The sequence below is a fragment of the Triturus cristatus genome, chromosome 7 (assembly GCF_964204655.1).
Source record: "Triturus cristatus chromosome 7, aTriCri1.1, whole genome shotgun sequence".
In the NCBI taxonomy this organism is placed as follows: Eukaryota; Metazoa; Chordata; class Amphibia; order Caudata; family Salamandridae; genus Triturus; species Triturus cristatus.
In genome coordinates, this window is record NC_140590.1 from 322,845,029 (window position 1) to 322,869,521 (window position 24,493).

Sequence of the window (24,493 nt, forward strand, 5' to 3'; positions counted from 1 at the left end):
ACCGTAAGACGATAGTCTCTAGTCTCTTGTGTGATTCGATACTCACTGAGAATGAATCAGTTTGTAGGCTCTTGATGTTTAGGCAGCTACGTTGCTCCGGCGGTGTCGCTGCACTCGTTGTAACAAGCGCTCCTCTGGCTGTTCGGTGCAAGGTTTCCACAACTCCCTCGACGAGCCCCCCAGTGACGATGTCGACGTCACCGGAGTCAGCCACTCACAGCGCGGCTTCGTAGAGCAGGGAAATACGACTCTCGGTCTGCTTCGGGCCTCCGGGTCGCGGCAAGGCACGTGCCGATGAGCACGTCGGTCTTCTCGATGCGGCAACCGGTGTCAGGCCCGGATCAGCGCGGCACTCTCCAGCAAGACAGAGAGCAGCCAGCCCACTTCACAGGCAGATGTTGAGAAGCTTGGTAGAACAGTCCACGGTCCCTGCAGCACACAGCAGCACAGGGGGGACAAAGCAGAGTCTTAAGTTCTTGGCAACCTTTCTATCCCTGGGTTGCGAAACAGGAGGCCAGCTCTTCTCAGGCCCTTGGAGATTCGGTTTAAGACACAGCACACAGCAAAGTCTTGTTTGGTCAAGTAGGTAGGGTCAGCACACAGCAAGACCCCTTCTCCTCCTCAGCTTCGGTAGTACAGCAGAACCGGTCAGCCCTTAGAGCACACAGCAAGGCAATCTTCCTTTAGTTCTTCAGCGGTCCGTCTTTCAGCAGAGGTTCCTCTTGATGGTAGAATCTAAAAATCTGTTGTCAGGGGTCTTGTACTTATACCCCTAAAAGTCTTTGAAGTCTTTGTGCAAGCGGGTCCTGAGCCCGGTCTGATCCAGTTCTGGGTGTCGCGGGAGCACGTTGTCTTTCCTGGCTTCTCCTTTTCTTTCAGAGTGAGGGGCAGAGTCGTCAGCCGCTCAGCGGGAGGTGGAGCCAGTATTGTGGCAGGCAGGCACACCCCTATTCACTCCCAGGTGCTACCTCCTCCCTCCACTCTACTTGCAATTGCAGGTACTCAGCAAAGGGCTGACTCAGCCAACCTCCCGGGGGATCCCCAGCCCCTGTCACTCTCAAGCCAGACAGTCAATCCACAAGCGCGCCCACGCACACAGAAGGGTCAGACAAGAGAACAGCCACTCTCTAAAAAGTACTGTCCTCCAACTCAGGATTTAGAAACAACCTCTCCTAAAAGATGTGTTATTAAATGCTGAGCTCAGGGATATCAAATACTCATGTCTTATCTTGTTCTTATGAGAAGATAGGCCGATAGCCATTGGCACCGGCCTCCCCCATGTTAGCCTATGGAACAAGATAACCTTGCAGCAGTGAACACGCAAAATGGCCGCGGTTCACTACCAGCGCATGGTACCTGCACTAGTACATGCGCTACCTCTTATATGCACTGCACCCTGCCCAGGGGGTACCTCGGGCCTTCCATAGGGATGACTGATGTGCACAAAAAGGGAAGGGTTAGGCCTAGTCAGTGTGGACACCGACCAGGGTGACATGGCAGTCCGGGGACTGCGGCAGGCCTGCGGCGGCAGGCCTGAGACACCATTTTAGGGCTACTCGTGTGGGTGGCGCAACCAGCGCTGCAGACCCACTAGTAGCATCTGTCATCACCCGCCCTGGCACACACAGTGCACTTTACTAGGGACTTCCGGGTGATACAGATATGCCAATCAGGTATATCCAATCAATAAGATATTTTACACAGGGAGCACTTTCACCCGGGCCCTGATTAGCAGTGGCAGAGTGTCCAAAGCATCTAAACCAGCAAAACGAAATCCAGCACAGCATCAAAATCCAGGTAGCAGAGGCAAAAGATAGGGGAAAAACCCACGCCAAGGATGCCAGGTCTAACACTGTTACTTTGCAGTGCGGAAGTCATCTATTTTGGCTACCCCTACAGGCAATAATCTGCCACGGGGTGCACATAAAATCATAACGTTGTTATATGCCGCCCTCCTTACACAATATCAGACGGTACCTACAGAGGCTAGGAAATGCTGGGCAGCAGACTATAGAATGGAATTTGATGACAAACAATAGCTGTGTGCCATGCAACAGGTAAAGGATATCTCACGATACCCTAGGTTACGGTACATGCAGTTCAATTATTTTCATCAGGCAGACCTCAGACATGCGAGAATTAAACGTGTGTTCCCTGGAGCATCATCGGACTGCCCTAGTTGCAGGACCACTGATGCAGGATTCTATCACATGGTGTGGCACTGCCTGGTGATACAGCGGGCTTGGGAGGAAGTATCGGGGACTGTTTCAGCACTTGTGGAACGCAAAGTATCACCTACACCGGCGTATTGTCTACTAGGCATCACAACTAAGTCCAAGAGGGACAAATATCTACACCAGATTATCCTGTGCACCGCCCGACATGAGGAGCTGGCTACAAGCGCTACTGAAATGGTCAAGGAGGGAAATGGATATCACTACCTCGATTAGGGCTGGAACTGTACTAACCAGATTGGGTTGTCATGGGATGCATACATCAGAAACATGGAGGCTAAGAATGATGTGAGCACTCCATGAGCCCTACAGGGTTATCACAAAGGAAAGGAGTTATATAATACATTATATCTCAGACGCCTTCCCCACACAGATGAGCAGCAACCTCACTGCCCTGTACTCCCACAGACAGACTCCTCATCATTCCATCCATACACCAGGGATCTTGCGGACCGTGGGAATGTGGCATTATTATATGAGCCATGCTGCATCCTTATGGAGGGTTATGCTCAAATGGAATCCCAAAGGGATTGTGTTTTCCCGTTTCTCTTTTGTTACATTGGATTTGACTGTGTGAAAAATGTTTCTGTAATCGCAAATTAGCGACAATATTGTTTCTACCACTTAGCCGATGTAATGCCTGTATTATGATGCCCCCCCAGCATGCATGGTTTGTTTGCGGGAGATGGCCCATGTGTTTTGTTCTTGCTTGATATAACCTTCATAAGCAAATGTAAACAAAAAAACAATATATGAGCACACTTTAACTATCCTGTTGATACATTATTTGATTTCAGAAACCCCGATTATGACGTATGTCAAATTTAGAGGAATTTTTTAGTAATACACAATTTCAATTTAGATGGATTATTGGCCATAGGATCTGTTATACTGTGAGTGACTAATTTTCATGGAGGATATAAGTGATGATATTCCATCTGAGTGATTACTGACATTTGCGATGTAACTTCAGATGGTCTGTTGATATATGTGATTGATTATGTGGGAAGAAGTGTGTATAACCAATGTATGTTTTTTTCCAGAGGGTCTGTTGACGATAAGAGCCAAGCCTCCTCCCTTTGAAGACTATGTCAATACCCTTCAGAAATTTAAATACTGCTTCAGCCTACTGGTAAGAGAAGTCTGAAGGCACCAGATTAGGAAGTTCAACTGCTACAGCCTGTCTTGACAATCCAGTTCTATAGAAACCCTACCTATCTTGTCATTGACTCTCTCCCTGCACTGGCAGCTATTTACAGCCACAAACCTAGCAGGTTTCATCATAGCTTAGTTGGCCTCCACCCTCTCAGACAATCACTGCATACACAGCAGGAATCTTTAAAGACAAAGACAACCATCATTTTGTTCTTAAATTGATTCATCTTCTGGTATGATCCTCCGAAACGTGTAATTAGTTCAAGGCGTTCCAGTGCCACACAGACATAATGCTCAGTTCAGTGTAAATAGCCCTTATCACCACATTTTCTAAAGATAGATCTCTGTGCATGTGATAAGGTAGCCTTCCTTTAGAGAGACATGCTGACATAGAACTATTGTTTTCATATTGCAGGCAAAGCTGAGAACAAACATTGTGAACCCCAGCTCTACAGAACTGACTCAGTTCCTGTTCTCACCCTTGAAGACGGTAAGAAATGGACATCTTTGCCTGGTCCCAGAATGACTGCCTTTTTTGCACATCTTTCTAAGGGGGAAATATGCTGCTCTGTTTGTTCATTGTGTTCCTTTGTCACTCAGCCACCCTCTAATCAGTGTCCATATGTCTGTCTGTGGACAGGAATATTTATGTCAGCCTGTAGTGTGTATACGCATCTCTAGGCCTTTTAAAAACTATTTTTGCCTATACGTGGAGTAAATTTCAGATTTTTGCAGAATTTAAGAACATTTCAGGAGTGCTTCTGTGAATCTCTGACCGTTGCAGTTTTCCAAAACTCGCCTATAAAGATAGCTGCACGTAAATAAATGTATTGTGTTTAGTTTTACACATCTATAAACAGAAACAAAAGAAAGAATGCATCCATACTTTAAAACCTTTGCTTAATTTCCTCGTGGAAAAAACAATTCCCCTACACCCTGCCCCAAAACGTTTGGTGTGTTCCCTTCCCATTGACACAGTGGATAGGGACTTACTCCTGCAGTTGATAGGTGTAAATTTACAACCATATCGTGGTTCGACATGTCTCTACCAAAAGTTTGTGACTACTCACAAACTAGCAAGTTGTATGTGTTTACTTACTTAGACAGGCATCACCTCCTGGGGAAAAACACAAACTACCCCTGGTAGATTTGCTCTCACGTAAAGTCTCTGCCTGCTGAGTTTGTCTCCTTCCTATAGTGTGCGCATCTTTGTCCGCAGTATTGGTAAGACTGGCTACCCACTGTGTGGCTATGTCTGTCTCTCCACATGTGAAGACCATTGAATTGGGTAGCAATAAGCACCAGTTAACGACCCCAATAAACCATTGTGGCGGTGAACAAGTGTTGTACGTGGTGTGAAGAAGTTTAACTGACCACAGTGGTCATATAGAATATCTGTCGGTTCACTCTGTATATACGTTCATTGTGCTGTAGTGTCCATATGTCTGTCTGTTCACTGTGCGCTTGTCTATCAGTCTATATTATGCTATGTTGGCACACTACACACTGAATCGTCTCTAGTCTTGGCCCTCAGGGGGATACACTAAGAGCAGATATTTAGTTTGAAAACACATCAAGAGGTGGCAGTCAAAGTGAAATATTTTGGTTGCCATTAACACATACCCTATGAACAAATCAAATATCTAAGCATTCTCCTTTGGAGACGAACCTAAGAGCAGACGGTTTACTACTCCTAAACTGAGAAAAATCCTAATTTTAAGACTTTCGGTATTCACAGAAGGCATTTAGGAGTCCTAAAGTTAGGACTCCTAACTTCTGTGAATACCAAAATGAGTAAGTGCCTTCTGTGAATACCAAAATGAGTAAGTGCCTTCTGTGACTACCAAAATGGTAGTAAGCTTAGGATTTTGTCTTAAGTTAGGTCTGTGAATCGGGCCCAGCATAATCATGAATGCTCTAGAATCACATCTAGAGACTGTTATAGGTAATTTATGTGCATTTACTAAACATTTCTTTGGGTCCTTCACGCAGCTGTAGTGTTGGAAATGCACTATGAATTTACCCTCTGAGAGAGCACTTACTGATTAGCCATCAGAAAGTACTACAGTCGAGTACAGAAATTGCACAAAACCGTGGCCTATTCTTGGCTACATATGCAGGGCAGGATTCATCCCGGCACGATGCTCGTGTCACAAAAATTAAACCTCAACAGGAAGTACTTACAGATATATATGGAAAGCAGCTGCCAGAGTTGAAGCTCAACTTCTGTAATGCATTTATCATCCTAACTTCGTGAGTATGGTCATGGTTAAGAAGGTGTGCTTTCTACTCATTTCCACCGTGAAAAGATCGCTGGAATCCTTGATGGAGATGGTTGCACCCTTGCTTTTCTCGAGCGCAAAACCTCATGCAGTTCCTGTGACCAGGAGGCTCTTTCTCGTCATCTGTTGCTGAGACAAAAGATACTCTGCTGACCTTTTATAACAGGCAATGAAACTTGCCAAGAAGCCCCTCCTGTTTGGCCCTGCCCCATATACATTAGTGGGATGTAACGTCTTCCCACCCTTTTCCCAGAATAATGGAAAGCTTATTAAAAGCACCCCAGCGCGTTTCCCACTCGGTGGCAAAGTTACAGTCACACAAGGTCACTGGACACATTTCTCAGGTCCTTCACGCAGCTATAGTGTAAGAGATGCACTATATGTTTACCCGTCAAGAGAGCACTTACTGGTTAGTCATCAGTTGAGTACAGGTATTGCACAGACAGATTAACAGCTTGACACAGAGAAATAACAGGTTAGGGATTGTGCTTTAACACTTTTGCAAGTAGTAGTTTGCACGTCAGTGTGCCTTACGTTTATCTTAACACCAGCTTTAAGCATGGATAATTCCTCAATTATTTAGGTGGTGGACAGCTCGGGCGGTTTGGAGCTAGCACAGGAGGTGAAGAGTCCAATGCTGACCAAGGAGGCCATCATTCTGCTGAAGGAGTCCCTGGACGAAAATCAGATGGAGCTCTGGCAGTCCCTGGGGCCCAACTGGACCAAACCAAGGTATGGGGATAACTTGGAAAGAACACTCATAGCTTGGAGACAACTTGCAAGAAGGTCTCAATGTATGAGAACAGCTTACAAGGGAATCCCAAGAAATGGGAACAACATGCAAGGGTATCCCAAGGCTGGCACAGCATACAACAGAGTAGTGAAGCAAAAGAATAACATGGGAGCGGATCACAAGACATGGGGATAACATACTAGGGGGTCACAAGGCATGGGGATAATATGCAGGGGCTATTGAGGAGAGGGGAAAGCATATAATAGGGTCGCAGTCAAGGGAAAGGCATGCAAGGGAGTATGAGTGTGGACTTGGATGTGCCTACCTATGAGCATAACTTGTGTCCTGAAGATATGTGAGCTACAGCTGTGATCCTCAGCCATCCCCAGCTGAGGTACCTATCACACATATGGATTCGGGACAGGAGGGGGAATAGCATAGAGTTTTGCCAGATAACCATCACAGCAACTTTTCACCCTTAGGTGCTTGATTTGAAAAATGGACCTCAGAGCTGGTACTGAGTGGAATTTCAAGCTGCTGATTTGGCCCCAGGTCAGGTCAATGAGAGCCACCAAATTTCTAATTTCACTGCTGGGTGGGTTGATCCGTCAGTACAGGTGAACTAAGCTCTGGCATACGGTTCCAACTTCAAAAAGGGAACCAATTTCAAAGAAAAAAAATCAAATTTAAAAAAGATTCTGGCCGGGGGATTGATTTCCTGGTATGCCTAGAGCACCAAATGCTGGAAGCTAATCCACAGCTCTCAAGTTCCTCAGGTCCGCGCTTGAGTGGTTTATCTAGTCCAAGTTGTATCCTTGCTTTCTAGAACTCATAGTCCTGAATTGATAATGGGATAAACAGGACTAATCGATGGTTGAAGATAAATGCTAGAGCGGATGGCCTACCCGGATGTATGACGTTACAACGCATGCTGTTACAACGCATGCTGTTACAACGAAAGTTTTACAACGCGAGTGCATTGACAACGCAGGACATTACAACGCAAGTCTTTACATCGACTTGCACTAGATCTCGTGCTAACATTAAAAAAGTGTAATTTACTATTCCAACTCCAGTCCACGTAACAGTAGGGAAGGTGTTGGGATAGTAAACTACACTATTTTTAATGTTAGCACGCCATCTAGTGCAAGTCGATGTAAAGACTTGCGTTGTAATGTCCTGCGTTGTCAATGCACTCGCGTTGTAACAGTTTCGTTGTACTGGTAGTGCGTTGTAAAAGTTGCGTTGTAAAGGTTGTTCCCCGGCCTACCCACTTGTGGATCTGGGAAGCTTGAGAGCTCTGCTAGAAAAAGTCTTCCCCACACTACGTGGCTGTCTTCTTTGGGTAATACATTAGCCATTTTAGATAGCTTGGTTCAGTCACGTTTGTGGTTTTTCGGGATGGTCGTGCGCCATCGATGGTGGGATCATGACACCTCCATGTTTCAGAGGCCTTAGTGTACAGCAAAAGTCACCTGTGTCTGTTCTTCTATGCAGGGTGGAGTTTGGCCGAGACTACGCCATGCCGTACACACCCACGTTCAAGAGTGGCTGGGTGCCCCCACAGTTTGACGTTGATGGCAAGCCCTGGGAGGACCCTGTGGAGGTGCAGCACCGCCATGAAGAGCTCAGGGCACAGGTAGGAGAGGCACGCCGTGGCCGGGTTTCCTCCCTCACCTTGCTTTCTTACCCATATGAGCAGTGTTTCACCACCTTTTTCACGTTTTTCTTGTTTTGTCTCTTAATTGTTGCACTTTTCTGTGCTCTTCCTCCTACTTACTCTTTTTGTGACGCATCTACCCACATTTACACTCAATCTTTTATACAACAGTGACAGCGGAAAAGATTTTGTTTTTAGTCCACTTTTCAATGGGTTGCAGTCAAAAGGTAAGGTTATCACAACAATCCTTGCCACTAAGACACTGCTCAAATTTCTAAACATTATTTTCAGGTGACTTAGTTCAATTGGATCAGTTGAAATGCAACAGTAGTACAACTCCCAGAATTCAGTCAGTTCCAAAACGGAACCCCAGGAGCGGTGCTCTGCATCCTTAGTGACATGAAGTCATCTGGTAATCTACCTCCAGCCACATCATGTCTGTCCCATCACCTGCCACATTTTGAGTCAGTTCATTAAAGTTGTTTCTTCGATGTCACTACTTTTATGCATACTTAATTTTAACACTAAGGGGCAGATGTACTAAGGTTCCCATTCACATTTCTTAAACAGTGACTCCATTGGAATTGCTATTTAAGAAATGCAAAAGGATATGTACAAATTGTGCGATTCCCAAATAGCAAATCCTAAAAATTAGGAATTGCTGTTAGCCATTGCATTCCCACCTATGGGCGAAATAGGAAATGGTTTGAATTTCCTAAATTGCGATTATCTAATAGGAAATCGCAATTTAAGAAATGCAAAGCAGAGGGTGCCCCTGAAGGCACCCCGAATTTCTTAGTTCAACTGTAAGTGCACATATGCCATAGGGGCATATATGCGCTTCATGTCACAATAAAAAAAAGCATTTTTAAATGCATTTTTTTATTTTGCACATGGTTACCATCGACTTGAAGTCAATGGTAACTGACTTTACTAAAGCCCAATTCACATTTAGGAAATGCTTGGTACATATGCTTTAGGAATCGCAAATAGGTAATCGCTATTTGTGATTCCTAAATTGAGGTTGCAATTTGCTATTGCTACCAGGTAGAAATTGCAAATTGCAACCGGTTTTGGCCCTTTGTACATCTGAAAAGGCCATTTAGCATTTCGTAAGGGGCCGAAATAGCGATTCGGCCCATTATGAAATGCTAAACTGCTTCGTATACCTGGCTCTTAATATCTAAACCCTTCTGTCTCCACCATGCCAGAAGAGCTATGAGCAAAAGCTTGCTTCCACCCTGAGTCCCCATAATGCCTAACCTTTGCTCCCAAATACAGTCACTTCTTTTTCCAAAGGCATAGATGGTCTCGTGTATTGTTGTATGACGCCTCTAGCCCATCTTGTAGTTTTAGGCTTTAGGCAACTTCTCATTGCATTGTGGAAGTTGTGGTTTTATTTGTAACATTGTAAGTACGGGCTAAAATTCCCAGCAAGGGGGCTCTCTCCAGATTCACGATGTTGCTGCATATGTGGTGCCACCCTGCACATGTCGATGGTGTGGTTGAAGGGTCATAGCATTCCTCTACCATAGTGCTTAATTTGTAAAATATGATGTCCAGGTGCTCAAATGTTTGTCTGAGGCCACACCTACTTTTCCCGGCTCCACCCACTTCCTCCACTGGCTCCACCCTGTTACTCTATTGGCTCCCCCGACATCCTCAACCGACACTGCTAAAAGTCAGATGTAATATCCGATCTGAATTTCAGCAAGGGAGCCTTCCTCATAGCAAGGTTTTGATAGGAGGTTCCAAACCTACACATTTTAAAAAGAATGAATTTAGGGATTAAGAATCGGAGGCGTAAAGGATTATAGATATTTTGGACTCAGGTTTTGTTGCAGGCTACACTAGAGAAATATGTTTGCTCCAGAGCAAAATAGAGTACATTTTCAGTATAACATTGTCCTAAAAATGGCAAACATTGCTCAAAGGAGTTGAACAATCATGGACGAGTAACGCCCTGTTTGGAAGCATAAAGTAGTGAATGCTTTAATAAAGGGTGATGATTCAGCTCAAAACGTATGATTCATACGATCTTGATGCACAAATGGGTGCAATGTCTGATATTTATATGTTTCTCTCATCTTCATTGCTTGATTTTGCTAGCCAGAAACTGGCATTCATACCCTTTGAAATGCCACTCATAATTACACTGAAATGAGTGAAATTATGATAATGGTACTCGTAGGAATCTGAAACCTTGGTAGCTATGGGGCGGGTGTCAGTGGGCGAAAGGTGCACTGCAAGGAGAGCAGAAGGACTTCACTACCTGGCAAATGAAACTCTCCACTGTGAGCCCTGATGCCAAGAGAAGAGCGTTTCTTTCCAGGCCTGGCTGTTCCCTATTTACTCATCCCCAGCCTCTGCTGCGAGATTACCAAGCTGCTTCTTGCCCTCTTCATTTGATCACATGCAGGCCAGAAGAGTGTGGCAAGAGTGAGGAAAACAGAAAGAAAAATGAATTCCATATCGTTTAATATACTTTTATATTATATTATTGATTGGCTGATGGGAGCAGCAGTGTATGTGAACAATATGTTGAATATGAGATGTGGTTTTCTCTCGAGTCACTTGTTATGCTGCATTAGCTCACTGGGGTAGTGTGGCTGGAACTCGGACGTCTGTTACTGACTTCATATTGTATCGGTCTCCACTTGAGCATTATTTTTCTCAAAGCATAACTACATCACACTGGCGTGTCCCAAGGAGTGTGATTCACTTCTTTGCTTTCCATGCCATTTCAGAAATGCCCCGATTACTTACCGGTAATCTTCATTACTCCGAGTATAGTCTTCCTCGCCACATGACTAACAAAGTGAGCTTCAGCTCCACACCAGAACCCTCCAAAGCAAAAAAAAAGTCAGCCTCCCATGCCTCCCATCCCTTCCCAATATGGCCGACCCAGTACACCCATGACCTCTATAAGAGGCGGGCCGGCCCAACCCATCAGCTTGAAACTACCAAGCATAAACATGAAGCCGATAGCCAGACAGGGAGGGAGGGATGGGAAGTCATGTGGCGAGGAAGACTATACTCGGAGTAATGAAGATTACCGGTAAGTAATCAGGGCATTACCTCCTCGTTAGTCTTCCTCGCCACATGACTAACAAAGTGAGCACATACCAAAGCCAAGCGGCTTCATGGAAACTCACAAGGAACCAATGGACCAGAAGGGAAACCCACGAGAGAGGGCAAACCCAACAGCCCAACGAGCGGAGAAACCACCCAAGAGAGAGGCACCCACGGGCAGGAGGAACCAGCCCGGGACAGAAAAACACCGGAAGGGCCGAAAACCCGGGCCCCCCCAGACAAAAAGTGCCGCCAGAAAATCCGCCACCCAAGGAAAAAAAGGAGGACAGAGAAAGCAAGGCACCAAACCACACGGTACCAAAAGGCAACCGAAAACAGGCCCACAAACAAAAGGCAGCAAGCCGGGCCAAAACGCCAAGACCGCCCAACGGACAGCCCAAAGCGAGGGGGGACCCAAACGGCCCAGGAGTCACCGGAGCCCCACAGGGAAAGAAGAAACAGAGGGCAGCCACACCACAGAGACCCAACAAAAAAGGCCACAGCAGCAAGAGACCCAGGCCGACCAAAGCCCAGCCACGCGCACGGTGGACCACCAACAGCGAGAGAGACGAACCACCCCCAAGCCAAGGACCGGAGGGGAGAAGAAAACAAAAGCCAACAGAGCCGGAGGCAATCAGGGGCAGAAGCAAAAGGACCGGCAGGAGCCGCAAGAACGGGTGGAGGCACAGAAAAGGAAACCAGCACCCCACCCGAACAACAAAACGAAGGGCACCCAAGCCCCACCAGCAAGGAGAGGCAGGAGGGACATGGACCACAGCCGCCCAAAGGATCCCCGGATGGAAACGCGACAGCAACGAGAGAGCCCAGGCCGGAGCAAGGAACAGACCCCGGGGGTCACATCAAACCACAGCAAAGTGCCCCCGTCAGCAAGGCCACCGAAGAAGTCCAAGGCCAAGCCCCAAACAGGAATGCAACCACCCACAAAGGAGGAAGAGCCCACAAGGCAAACAGCAACGCAAACCAACCCCCAGGACCGCCCCCGCCGAAAATGGAGATCCAACAGGGACCGGAGCGAACACCGGGGCAAGGCCACAGGCCGCATCCAAAGGCGAGAAAGACAGAAGAGCCGGACGGAACGAGGCCGAGAAAGCCCAGGGAAAAAAAAACAGAGACGGAAGACCCCGCACCCCCTCTAAAATAAGGAACGCTGCACGAAAACGCGAGCCAACCCTGCGCAGGGGTCACGCTAAACCACAAAGCAGCGTACCAATGACAGGAAATGAGCCGCCGACGCGAGCACACCAGGGGCAACGAAGAACAGGAGCCAATCCGCACAGGAAGCGTCGAGCCCCAACCGGTAAAGAGAACCAGGAAAACCATCAGGTACCCAAGGGGCACTAAAGAAGAAATGGCAGGAGAAGAAACCACAAGCCGCAGGAGCAGAAACGGGAAGCACCCAGGCGAGCCCAACCAACAGGAGAAACATCCCGGCCAAGCCAACAAGCCCAGGCGCGAACCAGCACCTGGGACCCTGGCAGAGAACGACCGAGGCAAGAGCCCCAAGAAGCCCCCGCGAGGCAGGGGCAAAACCAAGTCAGGAAACGGCCAATAGAAGGCCGAAGACACACCGCCAAAAACGGAACAACCAACCCGGCAGAGTAAAAAAAATGTGCAGAAGAGCACAATGGATCTACACATGCCAATTACCCCATACAAGGAAGCAAGCAGAAAGGATCATAAACCACAACTGCAAAGCGCAAACAACCACCTGCAAGGGACTCCAGGCACCGGAGGCAATCGGGAAGAAAAAAGCAAGCAACAGCCCAGTCACATGGAGCCGGGCTACACAGCTGCGCGGCAAGGAACGCACGGAAGAGGCCTGCACAAGGGAATAGGGACAAATCCACTGGACACCAACGCACACCACGCCACACCGGCGTAAAAAACACCACCACCAGAGCCCATGGAAGGACGCAGGAGAAGTGAAGGTGCAAGGGACGCCCACCAGGCCAAGGAGCAGGAGGAGGAGCCACCGCAGCCACCCGAGGAAGGGAAGCCAACTGGCAACAACCGGAGCAGAACAGGGGCAAACAGAGCCCCAGCAGATAATCTGGTGCTCACAGCACCCGAAAACCCCGAAGACCACATCAACCAGGACTGGCCAAGGACAACAGCGGGGAGCAGGCAGGAACAGGAGAACCCAGGAAGGAAGGCGAAACCCGGGAACGGGAACACACACCCCACCGGCGAACAGCCCAACCTAGTGCCCCAGCAACAGGCACGGTTAAAGCAGAAGAAGAAAAAGTGCCGAAACCCTGGAATGAACCAGGGACCATTAGATCTGTAGTCTAGAAAAGCGGACATGTGCATTTGTAAAGCACAAGTACAACCAGAGGACTCATGGCGCTGAATAACAGATGAACCATGATACCCAACTCAATGGTAGACAAACTATCGACCTCAGAGAGACAAAACCCGGGATCAGAACCTGTAACCATGAGGCCAAACACAGGGCCCTGCAATGGACGCAACAGGCCACCGAGCCACCAGACCCGGCCCGACGATAAGCACGGACACAAGCCAATCCCAACACAGCAGAGAAAAAGAAAGGACCTCCGAACCCAGAAGGGAAAGACCAAATAAACATGGGAACCAACGGAACAGAACCACGGTAAGCGAAACCGAATAATTCCACCACTGAACCACCAACGCAGGCGATAGAAGAGTATGAAAGTTTGTCAACTTATGACACTCCATCAGCGTTTGCGGGACTTGAACCCCTGACCAGTGAGAGCCGTGATAACCAGAGGCACAAGACGTAACATTGTGCTATAGCTCCTGGTCCCAGTAGTAAGAAGAGATTGAAATCCCGCCAAAATATGACACTTTCACTGCGTTAGCGGGACTCGAACCCCCGTCCCCTGAGAGCCTTGAAAACCAGAGGCACAAGACCTCCAGGATTGAACATCCAAAATCGTCAGAAGAAGAGCCGTCAGAGACACGGAACCCGTAAGCGCCGAAGCCGACAGGCGAACCCAGGCACACAGCGACAACGCAAGCCAGGAAACCACAGAGTATGAGTCAAACACAGCAGCCATGAGGCCAGAGCGACTCCCACCCACCAAGAAATGAGCGAGGCTACCGGAAACCCAGGAGAGACAGGAGGAAACCAAAGCAGACACAAAAAGTGGCGCATACATGCAGTCAAGGTGTACGCAGCGCTATACGCAAAACACCTGCTATACCAGGCAGGCAACTAGAGCCAAACTTCGGGGGGGGGCTAAGTCTTGCAGCCATAGGCAGAGTGGCAGTAAGAAGGGGCGCAAACTCAACAAAAGCCTCATTACCGAGTAAATGATCTTTGAAAGACCTGCGAAGCTCACGGGTGCGGCTGCAAGTAGACGGACGCCAGCCCGCGAGGCTGCCTCAGCCGGGCTGACAAACAAGAGGGGGGGGGGGGGGGGGCTGAAGCCCGGTGAGCCCAATGGGTGTTGCGCGCCTGTGCTATACAGAACACATACCCGAGGAAGCGTACCCGCTGACCAACACAGAGCCACCACGACTCGAACAGCAACGGAACCGTGAGGCCCACGCACACCACCACTCAATCATCCAAAAAGTGCAAGAACAGAACCCCAGTGCCACACGAACTACACTGAGTCAGCAAATCCGTAGAGCACACAATGATGCGATGAAACCGTAGTGCAAAGAGGCAGCCCGGCAACCGGACCCACCGCACCCGAGGACTCCTAGCGCGCACACAGACCGAAGCCGTGGGAGCCAGGCCCCGCCCCACGGAGGCGGACCAGAGAATGCCTGCCGGGAACCAGGAGGAGAAGCCCCAACCAACGGAGCCACGGAGACCAGGAACCCGCGAAACTCCCTAGCAGACCCTGGAAGGAGCGGCCAACCGAGGAATGCACCAGCCCCCGTACCTGAAGGTAAGCGGGGGAGTCAGGGAAACGGGGGCGCGGACGCGCCGCAGGTCATAGCCCCGACAACTACACATGGAAGCAGGGGAAGCGCAGGGAATCACCGCCCGACAGCAGGAAGCAATCCCTCCCGCCACACCAACAGAGACGGGCCGGGGCAGAGCACGCCGGGGAAGATCACACGTCAGCAGGTCCCAAAAACAAAAACCCGCTAAAGCAGGGCAGAAAGCAAGGGTGCAGGACAAACACCCCAGGAGCCCGCAAGCACCAGACGCCCGCTAGAGCAGAGCGGTGAACCCCAGTGTTCGGGCTGGGAGGAAGGGGAACCAGGAAGCGAGCCCGCAGGTCCAAGAGAAGCAGAGAGAGCAGTGTAAAACGAACAGAGCACGACCTGAGGATCGAACTCACGAACACGAGTCTCACACTCTACCCATTGATATCAGCACAAGTCCTATAGCCCATAGGTGCTTCCGACATTGTTATGTGAATGCAGGACACGACTTACCATGGAGCCAAAGCTCATGGACAAAGGAGACAGTAGGGCCCAAACACAGAGCCCGCCCAAACACAGAGCCCGCTAAAGCAGGGCACAATAAAAACAAAAAAGCAGGTAGCCCAAAAACACCGGCCAGAGCCCGCTAGAGCAGAGCAGTGATACCGGACAGAGCATGGGCCAGAAGGTGGGGGAACCCGAGTGTGAGCCCGCAGGAGCAGGGCCTCCCCCCCAGGGCACCGGGAGCCGCTGGAGCAGGATCACAGCCCAACTTACCTGATCAGACGCTCTGGAGAATCTGCAGCGCAGAACAAAAAAAACAGGCTGATGGGTTGGGCCGGCCCGCCTCTTATAGAGCGTACAACAAACAAATGATGGACGGAATGCTGACAATGCAGACATTCTCCCCCAGTCAAGAGATCTGGGTTAAATCCATCGTTCTTTTGCCCACTACACCACCCCAGTTCAGACATGGCCATATGCAAATCAGTCTTGACCCTGTGCCTCATGGGAACAGTCCAGCCCGAACTGCCAAGCCATGTCTTCCCTGGACCGGAATCAAGCATCCTAGGACCGGTTTCTGGCTATCAGCCGTCATCAGCCAGGATAGCTTGACTCCAGTGGCGTAGTGAGCACGGGTCCCACGTCTGGGAATACCCATCCCACTTAGGGCGAAAAGCGTACAACAAACAAATGATGGACGGAATGCTGACAATGCAGACATTCTCCCCCAGTCAAGAGATCTGGGTTAAATCCATCGTTCTTTTGCCCACTACACCACCCCAGTTCAGACATGGCCATATGCAAATCAGTCTTGACCCTGTGCCTCATGGGAACAGTCCAGCCCGAACTGCCAAGCCATGTCTTCCCTGGACCGGAATCAAGCATCCTAGGACCGGTTTCTGGCTATCAGCCGTCATCAGCCAGGATAGCTTGACTCCAGTGGCGTAGTGAGCACGGGTCCCACGTCTGGGAATACCCATCCCACTTAGGGCGAAAAGCGTACAACAAACAAATGATGGACGGAATGCTGACAATGCAGACATTCTCCCCCAGTCAAGAGATCTGGGTTAAATCCATCGTTCTTTTGCCCACTACACCACCCCAGTTCAGACATGGCCATATGCAAATCAGTCTTGACCCTGTGCCTCATGGGAACAGTCCAGCCCGAACTGCCAAGCCTCTTATAGAGGTCATGGGTGTACTGGGTCGGCCATATTGGGAAGGGATGGGAGGCATGGGAGGCTGACTTTTTTTTTGCTTTGGAGGGTTCTGGTGTGGAGCTGAAGCTCACTTTGTTAGTCATGTGGCGAGGAAGACTAACGAGGAGGTAATGTCTGTCTGTGATTGTCCAAGTGAAGTTAAGAGGAGCCACATTTAACGTATGTCATTATTCTAAGCTTTTACTCGGATTCAAAAGAGCAAAACAACTTTCTTTTTATGGTTTTGAATTGGTATTGGTAGCTCTGTCAATGCGGCCCCTGGGGCCTCGGGCAACCCATCAAAATATAGACAAAACGTGGCCGGCATCGATCATGACTGAAGGCTTGCAGCTAATCATGCCCAATGAATGAAATCAAGTAAAACATCACCCACAAACTAAGTTAAAAAGGCCACGCAGAAACAGATGGAATAGCCCGCCGCCGACAGGTCCGTACCCCATGTGAAATCAGGAACCAGTGACCACCGCTGCATGCACAAACAACCACAAGGCTTGATGACGATGTTAGGATAGAAATAAACTTTCAACTGGTGCCTGCGGCCCTATTGCAATGCAGACCGGGGAGAAGTAAAGAGATCATGAAACGCACAGAAAAGCAGCATATTTTTTATGAATCAACAATAGGGGTTAGGTTAATGGCTCTGCCCTTTCAGCCTCCCTCTGGCGGGGGCATTGTACTTGAGAACGGTGCCCGGCGGCGGAGGCATGATTGCTTAGGGTAGGCCTCCGATTCGGTTCACTTCACACATCATACCAAGTAAATCTGTTTAATAGTAAGCAGCGTTTGTTTGGCTACTTACGGTTACTGGTGGACGGCACTGCCTTTAGTAATAGGCCTGCTGCTGCCTTCCCTCCACGTCGAGCTGAACTGCTGGTGACTCGTAGGGTGCGTGTGGGCAAGGGCGTGGCAGTTTGTAAAAAATCTACGCACGCTGACGCACAGCCCCTACCCCCACAGAACCAAGACCAGAACAATCAATGTCCCGCCCACCGGCAAGGTCCTAAGGAAAATTCGCATAACCGATATGGTGTGAATCTTTTTATTATTGGCTCTGACAGCCACAACACTCTTCACTAAGGACTCGGGAGAGGAACAACACTCTCTGCAGGTGAGTCAGGGAGGTTATTATATGTATTTTGCCACAGAGCCATATCACATACAGACGGGTAGTGTAGACCCGACCCTGATGAATAAGTGCCGGTGCTAGGCACCGGAAAGCACCGGCACAAATTAAGCACTGCTCTACCACCTGCCCAGGAACATAACTTCTTGGCCATTCCAAGTCCCTCTTCCTGTACCTGCTCACTCACATTTCTATATTATTAAACAACAAGAAGTCTCATAACTTTTCTCGGAGAAAGGAATGAAAGCTCTGTGAAACTCTCACCTTCCCACCCTTGCCTCCTGCCCCTCTGTGTCGGTTTCATCTCTGTAGAGATCGAAAAGATGGGGAATCAGAAGAGGAGAACTGAGGGGTTAGGAGTAGTAGGGAGTAAGTGGCAGTTACCTTACTTCCACCTCTACCGGACGTGCACCCCCTCTCGATATCGAGATGGCATTCATAAGGAAACATGTATTTTCTATTTTTCCATAAAAAAGCAATTTTTTGTGACGATGGATCATCTTTCGGCATGCCATGGTCAATGTATCCTTCTTCCCTACTACCAGGCGGTTTCTGGAAAATGGAAGAACATCTTTAAAGCAGCACAGGAGCCTCCAGGAGTCTTGAAGGTCCCCGAGTGCGTGTGTCCCTAGGAACAAATTGTACATCACTGAGTCCACAGTGATGCATAATGTTGGTATCCAGACCCTAGGCTCCATGCCTAAGGCCTTCAGCAGGTCCTGTGCGCATGCGCACTCCCAGAAGAGGTGGTAGGTCATCTCATCTGCGGTGCACCCACTCGGGCAGCACTTGTATTGGTTGAGCTCTCTAGCGTGCATGAAGGCCCTCACTGACAGTCCTCCTTGGATGGGAATCCAGGTGATGTCATTGTGCTGGTTGGTCAGGCACTTGGAGGGGGACAGTCTCCCAAATGTGGTCCACTGTGGCATAGGGGAGGGCATCGATCGGTTCGCTGATGTCCTTTGCACGTATCTGGCTTTGGACGATCTTTGGAGTCCATGTGGCTGGGCGGCAGCCTCCAGGCCGAACTCCTTGATAAACTTCTTGGAGAACCCCTGGTGTCAGTTGTAGGGGACAGCGCTGACCCATTCTGCCTATCTGAGGTTCCTCCAAAGTGCCATCAGAAAGCCAGCATTGCTCTCATCTTCGGTCCTCAGGGTGCTTGCTCCTCATGCAGTGGGGCACGAAGATTCCCCTAAGGATGGTGGCGATGTCCTGCCCTCCTTCGCCTCCCTTGTCGTGGGTCTTGAACATCACCTTCCTCTTCACTCTGTCCATATTCAATCTCCAGATGAAGTAGAAGATCATTCTGGAGAAGGCCTTGGCTGTACTGGTCGTCAGTGGCCACACTTGAGTGATGTACTGGAGCACTGGCAAGGTCTTGTTCAGCAGGACCAAAGACTTTCCTTCGATCGTCAGCTTCCGGACGCTCCAGAGTCCCAGCTTCTGCTTTGTCTTTGCCAGTCTCACTTCCCATGTCTTTTCTGCAGCACCTTCTCCGCCGAACCAAACTCCAAGGATCTTCAGGAAATCCTGCTTGATGGTGAATGGGATTGGGTCTCGTGCGGGTTTCCAGTGGTCAAAGAGTAGGTTTCCGACTTGGCGCTGTTGATCTTCGCTCTTGGCACTTTTCCAAACTCAATACAAGCCTTCTCCAGCTCTTTCACAGACTGGCCGTCTGCGCAGAAGACCAAGACATCATCCATGTAGAGGGAGCACTTCACTTTGCCCTTTCTGTTGCCTCCTGGCACCCTTCACTCCTCTGATGTTCCTGTTCCGTCTGATGCATTCGGCAAGGAGCTCTAACACGCAGATGAACAGAAGAGGGGAGAGCGGACAGCACTGCCTAACATCTGACAGGATGGGGAAGGGGTCAGTTTTCCATCCATTATTCAACACCGTGCTAGAGATACCTCTATACATTGTGGTCACCACATTCCAGAAGTAGTCTCCCATCCCAGTGCTCTGAGTGTCCGGTCCATGACCTCATGGAAAATCCTGATCAAGGCTGACCAACGCGTCAGAGCCTTGCGGCTCTTGACATACTCGATCGTGATTTGCCGATCCGGTAGCCCACAGGACTGGTCTGGGTAAACTATCTTCGCAATCACTTTCTTTAGGCAGTTGGCCATTACCTTTGTGAGGATTTTGTAGTCCACATTGAGGAGCGAGATGGGCTTCCGCTTCTTGAGGTCTCCTCTCTCTCTCCCTTCTGCTTGTACAAACGCTTTTTCATGCCTTCACGCAGGGGCTGCGGTATACTGCCCTTGCCCGCTATTTCCTCGTAGAGGTCCAGCATGTCTGGCTTAATCAGGTCCCACTGTTCGAAATAATGTTCCACTGGGAGACCGTCATTTCCAGGCGTCTTGCCCCTCTTGCAGGTCATAGATGCCAAATGCAGCTCTTCAGTGTAAAGGGCACATTCAGGCCCTCTCTCTCTTCCAGACCCAGTGACTTTGAGATGCCCTCCATGAAATAATCCGCTTGGGATCTCTCTGATGACTTCGGTGCGTAAAGCTCGCCATAAAAGTTTGTTACAACTCTCATGACATGCCCTTTCCCACTTTGGAGGTTGCCCTCCAAGTCCCGAAGCTCTATCAGTGGTGTGTGGGCAGGGTGAAGTTTCTTGAAGAAGAACTATTGCATTTCTCGTCCTCCTCGAGGTTCTCGGTTCTGGTCCGGAGGATGATTTTCTTGGATTCTCCTCCAAAGTACTCTGTTAGCCCTTTTTGGGTTTCCTCCAGTTCATCATGCACATCCAATCCCTCGAGCTCAAGTTCGTAAATCTTGCTCTGCAGCTCCCTGAACTACCTCCTCTTTTCCTGTGCGGCAGCTCTGCTTGCTTTCTCGAAAATGCTCCGAAACCTGCCCTTCACCCATTCCCACCACTCGCTGGCAGAGTGAAAGAGGTTCCTTCATGTGCCTTCACTCTACATACGCGACTCGGAGGTTCGCCACCAACTCCTTGTTTTCCATCAAATGGCAGTTCAGTTTCCATGATCCTGGGCCAGCGGGGAACTTCCCTGTAAGTTCCCCCTCGAAACTGACTGCTCTGTGGTCAGAGAAGTGAACCGCAACCATGGAGCTTCACGCCGCCTTTACTGTTTGGGAGGTGAATAGGAAGTCGATCCATGAATGCACAGATCCATCTTGCCTACTCCAGTAAAAATTCCTAGCGTTCTACCCCATGCTCCCTATAACATCACAGAGGGATGCCTCACCTATCATCTCCACCAGCCTGGATGTCACTTCCATCCCCATAGAGTCTGACCCTGTACGTCCATGCATTTCAACTGTGCAGTTGAAATCACCAACCATCAGGATGGTTCTGGAGGTCACAAGTTGCATCCTGAGCACCCTGAACATCTCAAGCCACCATTTGTCTCCGGGGGGTTATAGAAATTGATGAGCCTAATGGGCTTACCGCCCCATGAGCCGTCCACAACCAGCATCCTTCAGTTGACCTGCTCGGTGACCCTGTCGGGGGTGAAATGCCTCCCTTTGATCAGAATGGCGACTCCAGATGATTTGCAATCGTTTCCTCCAGACAAAAATGATGGCCCACGCATATTGCTGCACCAAATGGCCTTTTATATATTCAGATTCCAAATGAAAGCCACGCCCCTTGCTCCCCAGCTCGCCGATGCAGTATCGTAGCACGGTAAACAACGTTTACACAAAACTTTGTCCCCGCAGGGAATCACAGCGCGGTCGTTACAACGACTGCGTTGTGATTCCGCATACCATTACTCCGCAAGTCGGAACAACGACTTGCGGAGGGGGGGGAAGGTGTTGGATTTAAAATCCAACACCTTCCCTAGTGTCCGCAAAGACTGGAGTTGGAATAGTAAATTATACTATTCCAACATCCAGCGCCCCCCTCCGCAAGTAGTTGTTCCGACCTGCGGAGTAATGGTATGTGGAATCACAACGCGGTCGTTGTAACGACCGCGTTGTGATTCCCTGCGGGGACAAAGCCTGAGGGATGAAGAGATAGATTCTCGTAGCACACACCCCGGAAGCAGCAAGCAGCCTTGCCTGGAAGTCCCTTCGAGCAGTCCTGCACATGTGACCATGAGCTTCTCATGGGTGCTCTGAGGTGCTAGGGTTTATTTATAATGGTACATCGAGGGAGTGGGCTGTGATAAAGACAGTTGTCCTACTACTGGGAGCTTTAGAAGCACATTTTTACCTTTAGTGTTGAGAGCAAGAATCATTGTGAACCCCTGCATTTCCGTGGCCCTGATTCGGCAGTGTAAAGGCTTTGTGCCCCCAACTTCAATGCATCTCGGCGCAACTAGTGATCACCTTTTAAGCTCCAGTGGTACAAGGGGTTTCCCCCCTATGTACTGTCACCATGCCAAAACTACTTTGATGTTTAAACGAGAAATTTGGAGGCAAGATAACTATGGTTGAGCTGCTATGCTGTGGGTGGTGAGAATATCTAGGCTCTCTCCAATTGTGCAGCAAGAAATGGCAAATTATGCAGAGTAATGCAACACATTTTGTGATAGTATTACATACTTATTGTGTCATTTTCTGCACACGTTGACATTGCTAGCACCAGTTAAAGACCCAAATACAGCAATAAGCCATAAAAAGGGTACCAGTCAACCTTTCCAAAGGGCCTTCCACTGCACGGCAACACGAGTTACCATGATTTTAGTACCCTTTGGTCTGTTTGAGCTAAAAACATTTTTTTTTAAATTAATTTCTGCAGAGTATGCAGCAGATGATGGATTATGTGGCAAAGGAGGCAATCCATGATTAAGTGAAAAAAAAAAACCCCGCAAAATTGCAGAATTAGAGCGGCCCTGTCTATTTCTCTTCCTACATTCTTTCTGACTTCTCTTCTGTTTCCACAATTTGTACCAATTATCCTCAGATTACTACGACCTATTTTCTGTATTTTTTTCCCCTCAGCAATCGGCCAGCCAAATCGTCCAGCCCCCACCGCCACCCACCATAAATGGGTAAGTGTAAAATACTACAAAAAGAGGGCATATAGCCACTGTCTGAGAGGTTGATTTTAATTTAAATTAAACTATTTTACAGGGTCTGTGTATTTATAGCATACCTAAAGCAGGGGTGGTGAGGACAGTCATGTTGTGAAACCTTTTTGTGTCTGTCCCAACTTCCGCCATGCAGCCTTTCAGATGAGGAAACACACAGGGCTTGGATAGGAGAGGCTTGACAGTGCTTCTCTTAGTTTGCTGCTAAGCAGCCCTGGTTGGTGGAGAAAGACGGTTTTAGATATACCCTGTGCCCTTTTGTCAATTAAATCAACCTCCCAACTTCTTATGTTGAGGGACCGGACAACACCAGTTTGTTCACTCTGCACCACTAAACCACACTTCTCCCAAAGTGTTTATACCCCACACAAAGGGGGTAGAATAGCCTTCAATGCAGTGCTTAATTTGAGCTGGTAATATTCAAACATAAACAAGAGCAATCCTTATGTCCATGTGAACGGGGTATCAAGTAATCCTTGGAACAAACGTTCACAAAACGCAAAATGTTTGTCAGATTAATCCTCGTAAAATAAAACTAACAAATACTGGCTTTGCTGTATTCCATTGTGAATTTAGAATAATATTGATGTTACAAAGATTAATTCCACACAGAAAAATCTGGCATATTTAAAAAAAACTTCCATTAAAAACGAGTTCCATCTGAACGTTTGTCCCAAGGGTAATTTGAGCTGGTGGTTCCTGGTACTCAGCGCCAGCAGTTAATCAACACCGGTGCTTTTCATGAACGCCAGTTAAGGACATATTAATGTATGGTAGGCATGGGGAGATTACGTGATTTGCCCAGAATCACAGGATGTTGAGCGACGCCAGGATTTGAACCTGGCTCCCCAGCTCCGAAGTCAGCAGCTCTGGCCATTATGCCACATACTCCCCCTACTTTCAAGGCTAGTAGTTAGTTTTGTTTTAGGCAGCGCTAACAGGAGAAATGGGCTGATGCAAGTTGCCTTCTGACGAGAGCCTCGGTACTTACTTTTTTTACAAGTTAAGTACTGCTTCGCTGTGATGCTCTATTAACGTTGTATGGATTTACCTCTCATATGGTGGCATTGACTGGTGTATAGGGGATCAGACCCCTAACCAGCAGACACTAGAGAGACATTGGTGAGTCCACAGTCTTTTCCACCTCAAAAACTGTAACCGTACCCACAAATAGCTTTGCTGTCCTCTTGAAGGCCCTAGGGACACGTAGGAAGATAACGAGGGCATGTCATGCCATTGACTGGCATATGAAGGGCACGGTGCGCATATCATGGGATTTGGGTGTACCCGCATCACACTGTGGTATTGACTTTAATGGCTTGGACGTGGATGACACAGGCTGGTATCTGAGACATCCCTGGTCAAATCATGGTACTGGCTGGCATGTGATGGCGACTCCTTAGCACGCGGGAGCATTGACAGAAATATGGAGATACCTAGACAAAAGATGGCAATGACTGCCATATGATGGAGTGCAATTTCAGAACACAACCACCTAATGTTAAGGCCCAGGGTATACTCATTTATTTAGAAACATGTCAAACTGATATTATTGGACTAAAATGGTGTCTTTAAAATATTTATAGCTGCGTGATATTTCATGTTGACTGGGG

The 24,493-nt window shown here is 48.7% G+C and overlaps 1 protein-coding gene across 2 annotated transcripts in view; it reads left to right on the forward strand.

Moving 5' to 3' along the window:
* Positions 1-24,493, forward strand: part of EPS8L1 (EPS8 signaling adaptor L1) — a 217,658-nt gene that overhangs the window by 159,844 nt on the left and 33,321 nt on the right. For both annotated transcript variants that reach the window (XM_085616411.1, XM_085616410.1), the window contains exons 11-15: positions 3,278-3,366; positions 3,805-3,879; positions 6,255-6,403; positions 7,902-8,043; positions 22,792-22,841. In XM_085616411.1, the coding sequence (XP_085472537.1) occupies positions 3,278-3,366; positions 3,805-3,879; positions 6,255-6,403; positions 7,902-8,043; positions 22,792-22,841 (505 nt within the window). The remainder of the gene's footprint in view (positions 1-3,277; positions 3,367-3,804; positions 3,880-6,254; positions 6,404-7,901; positions 8,044-22,791; positions 22,842-24,493) is intronic.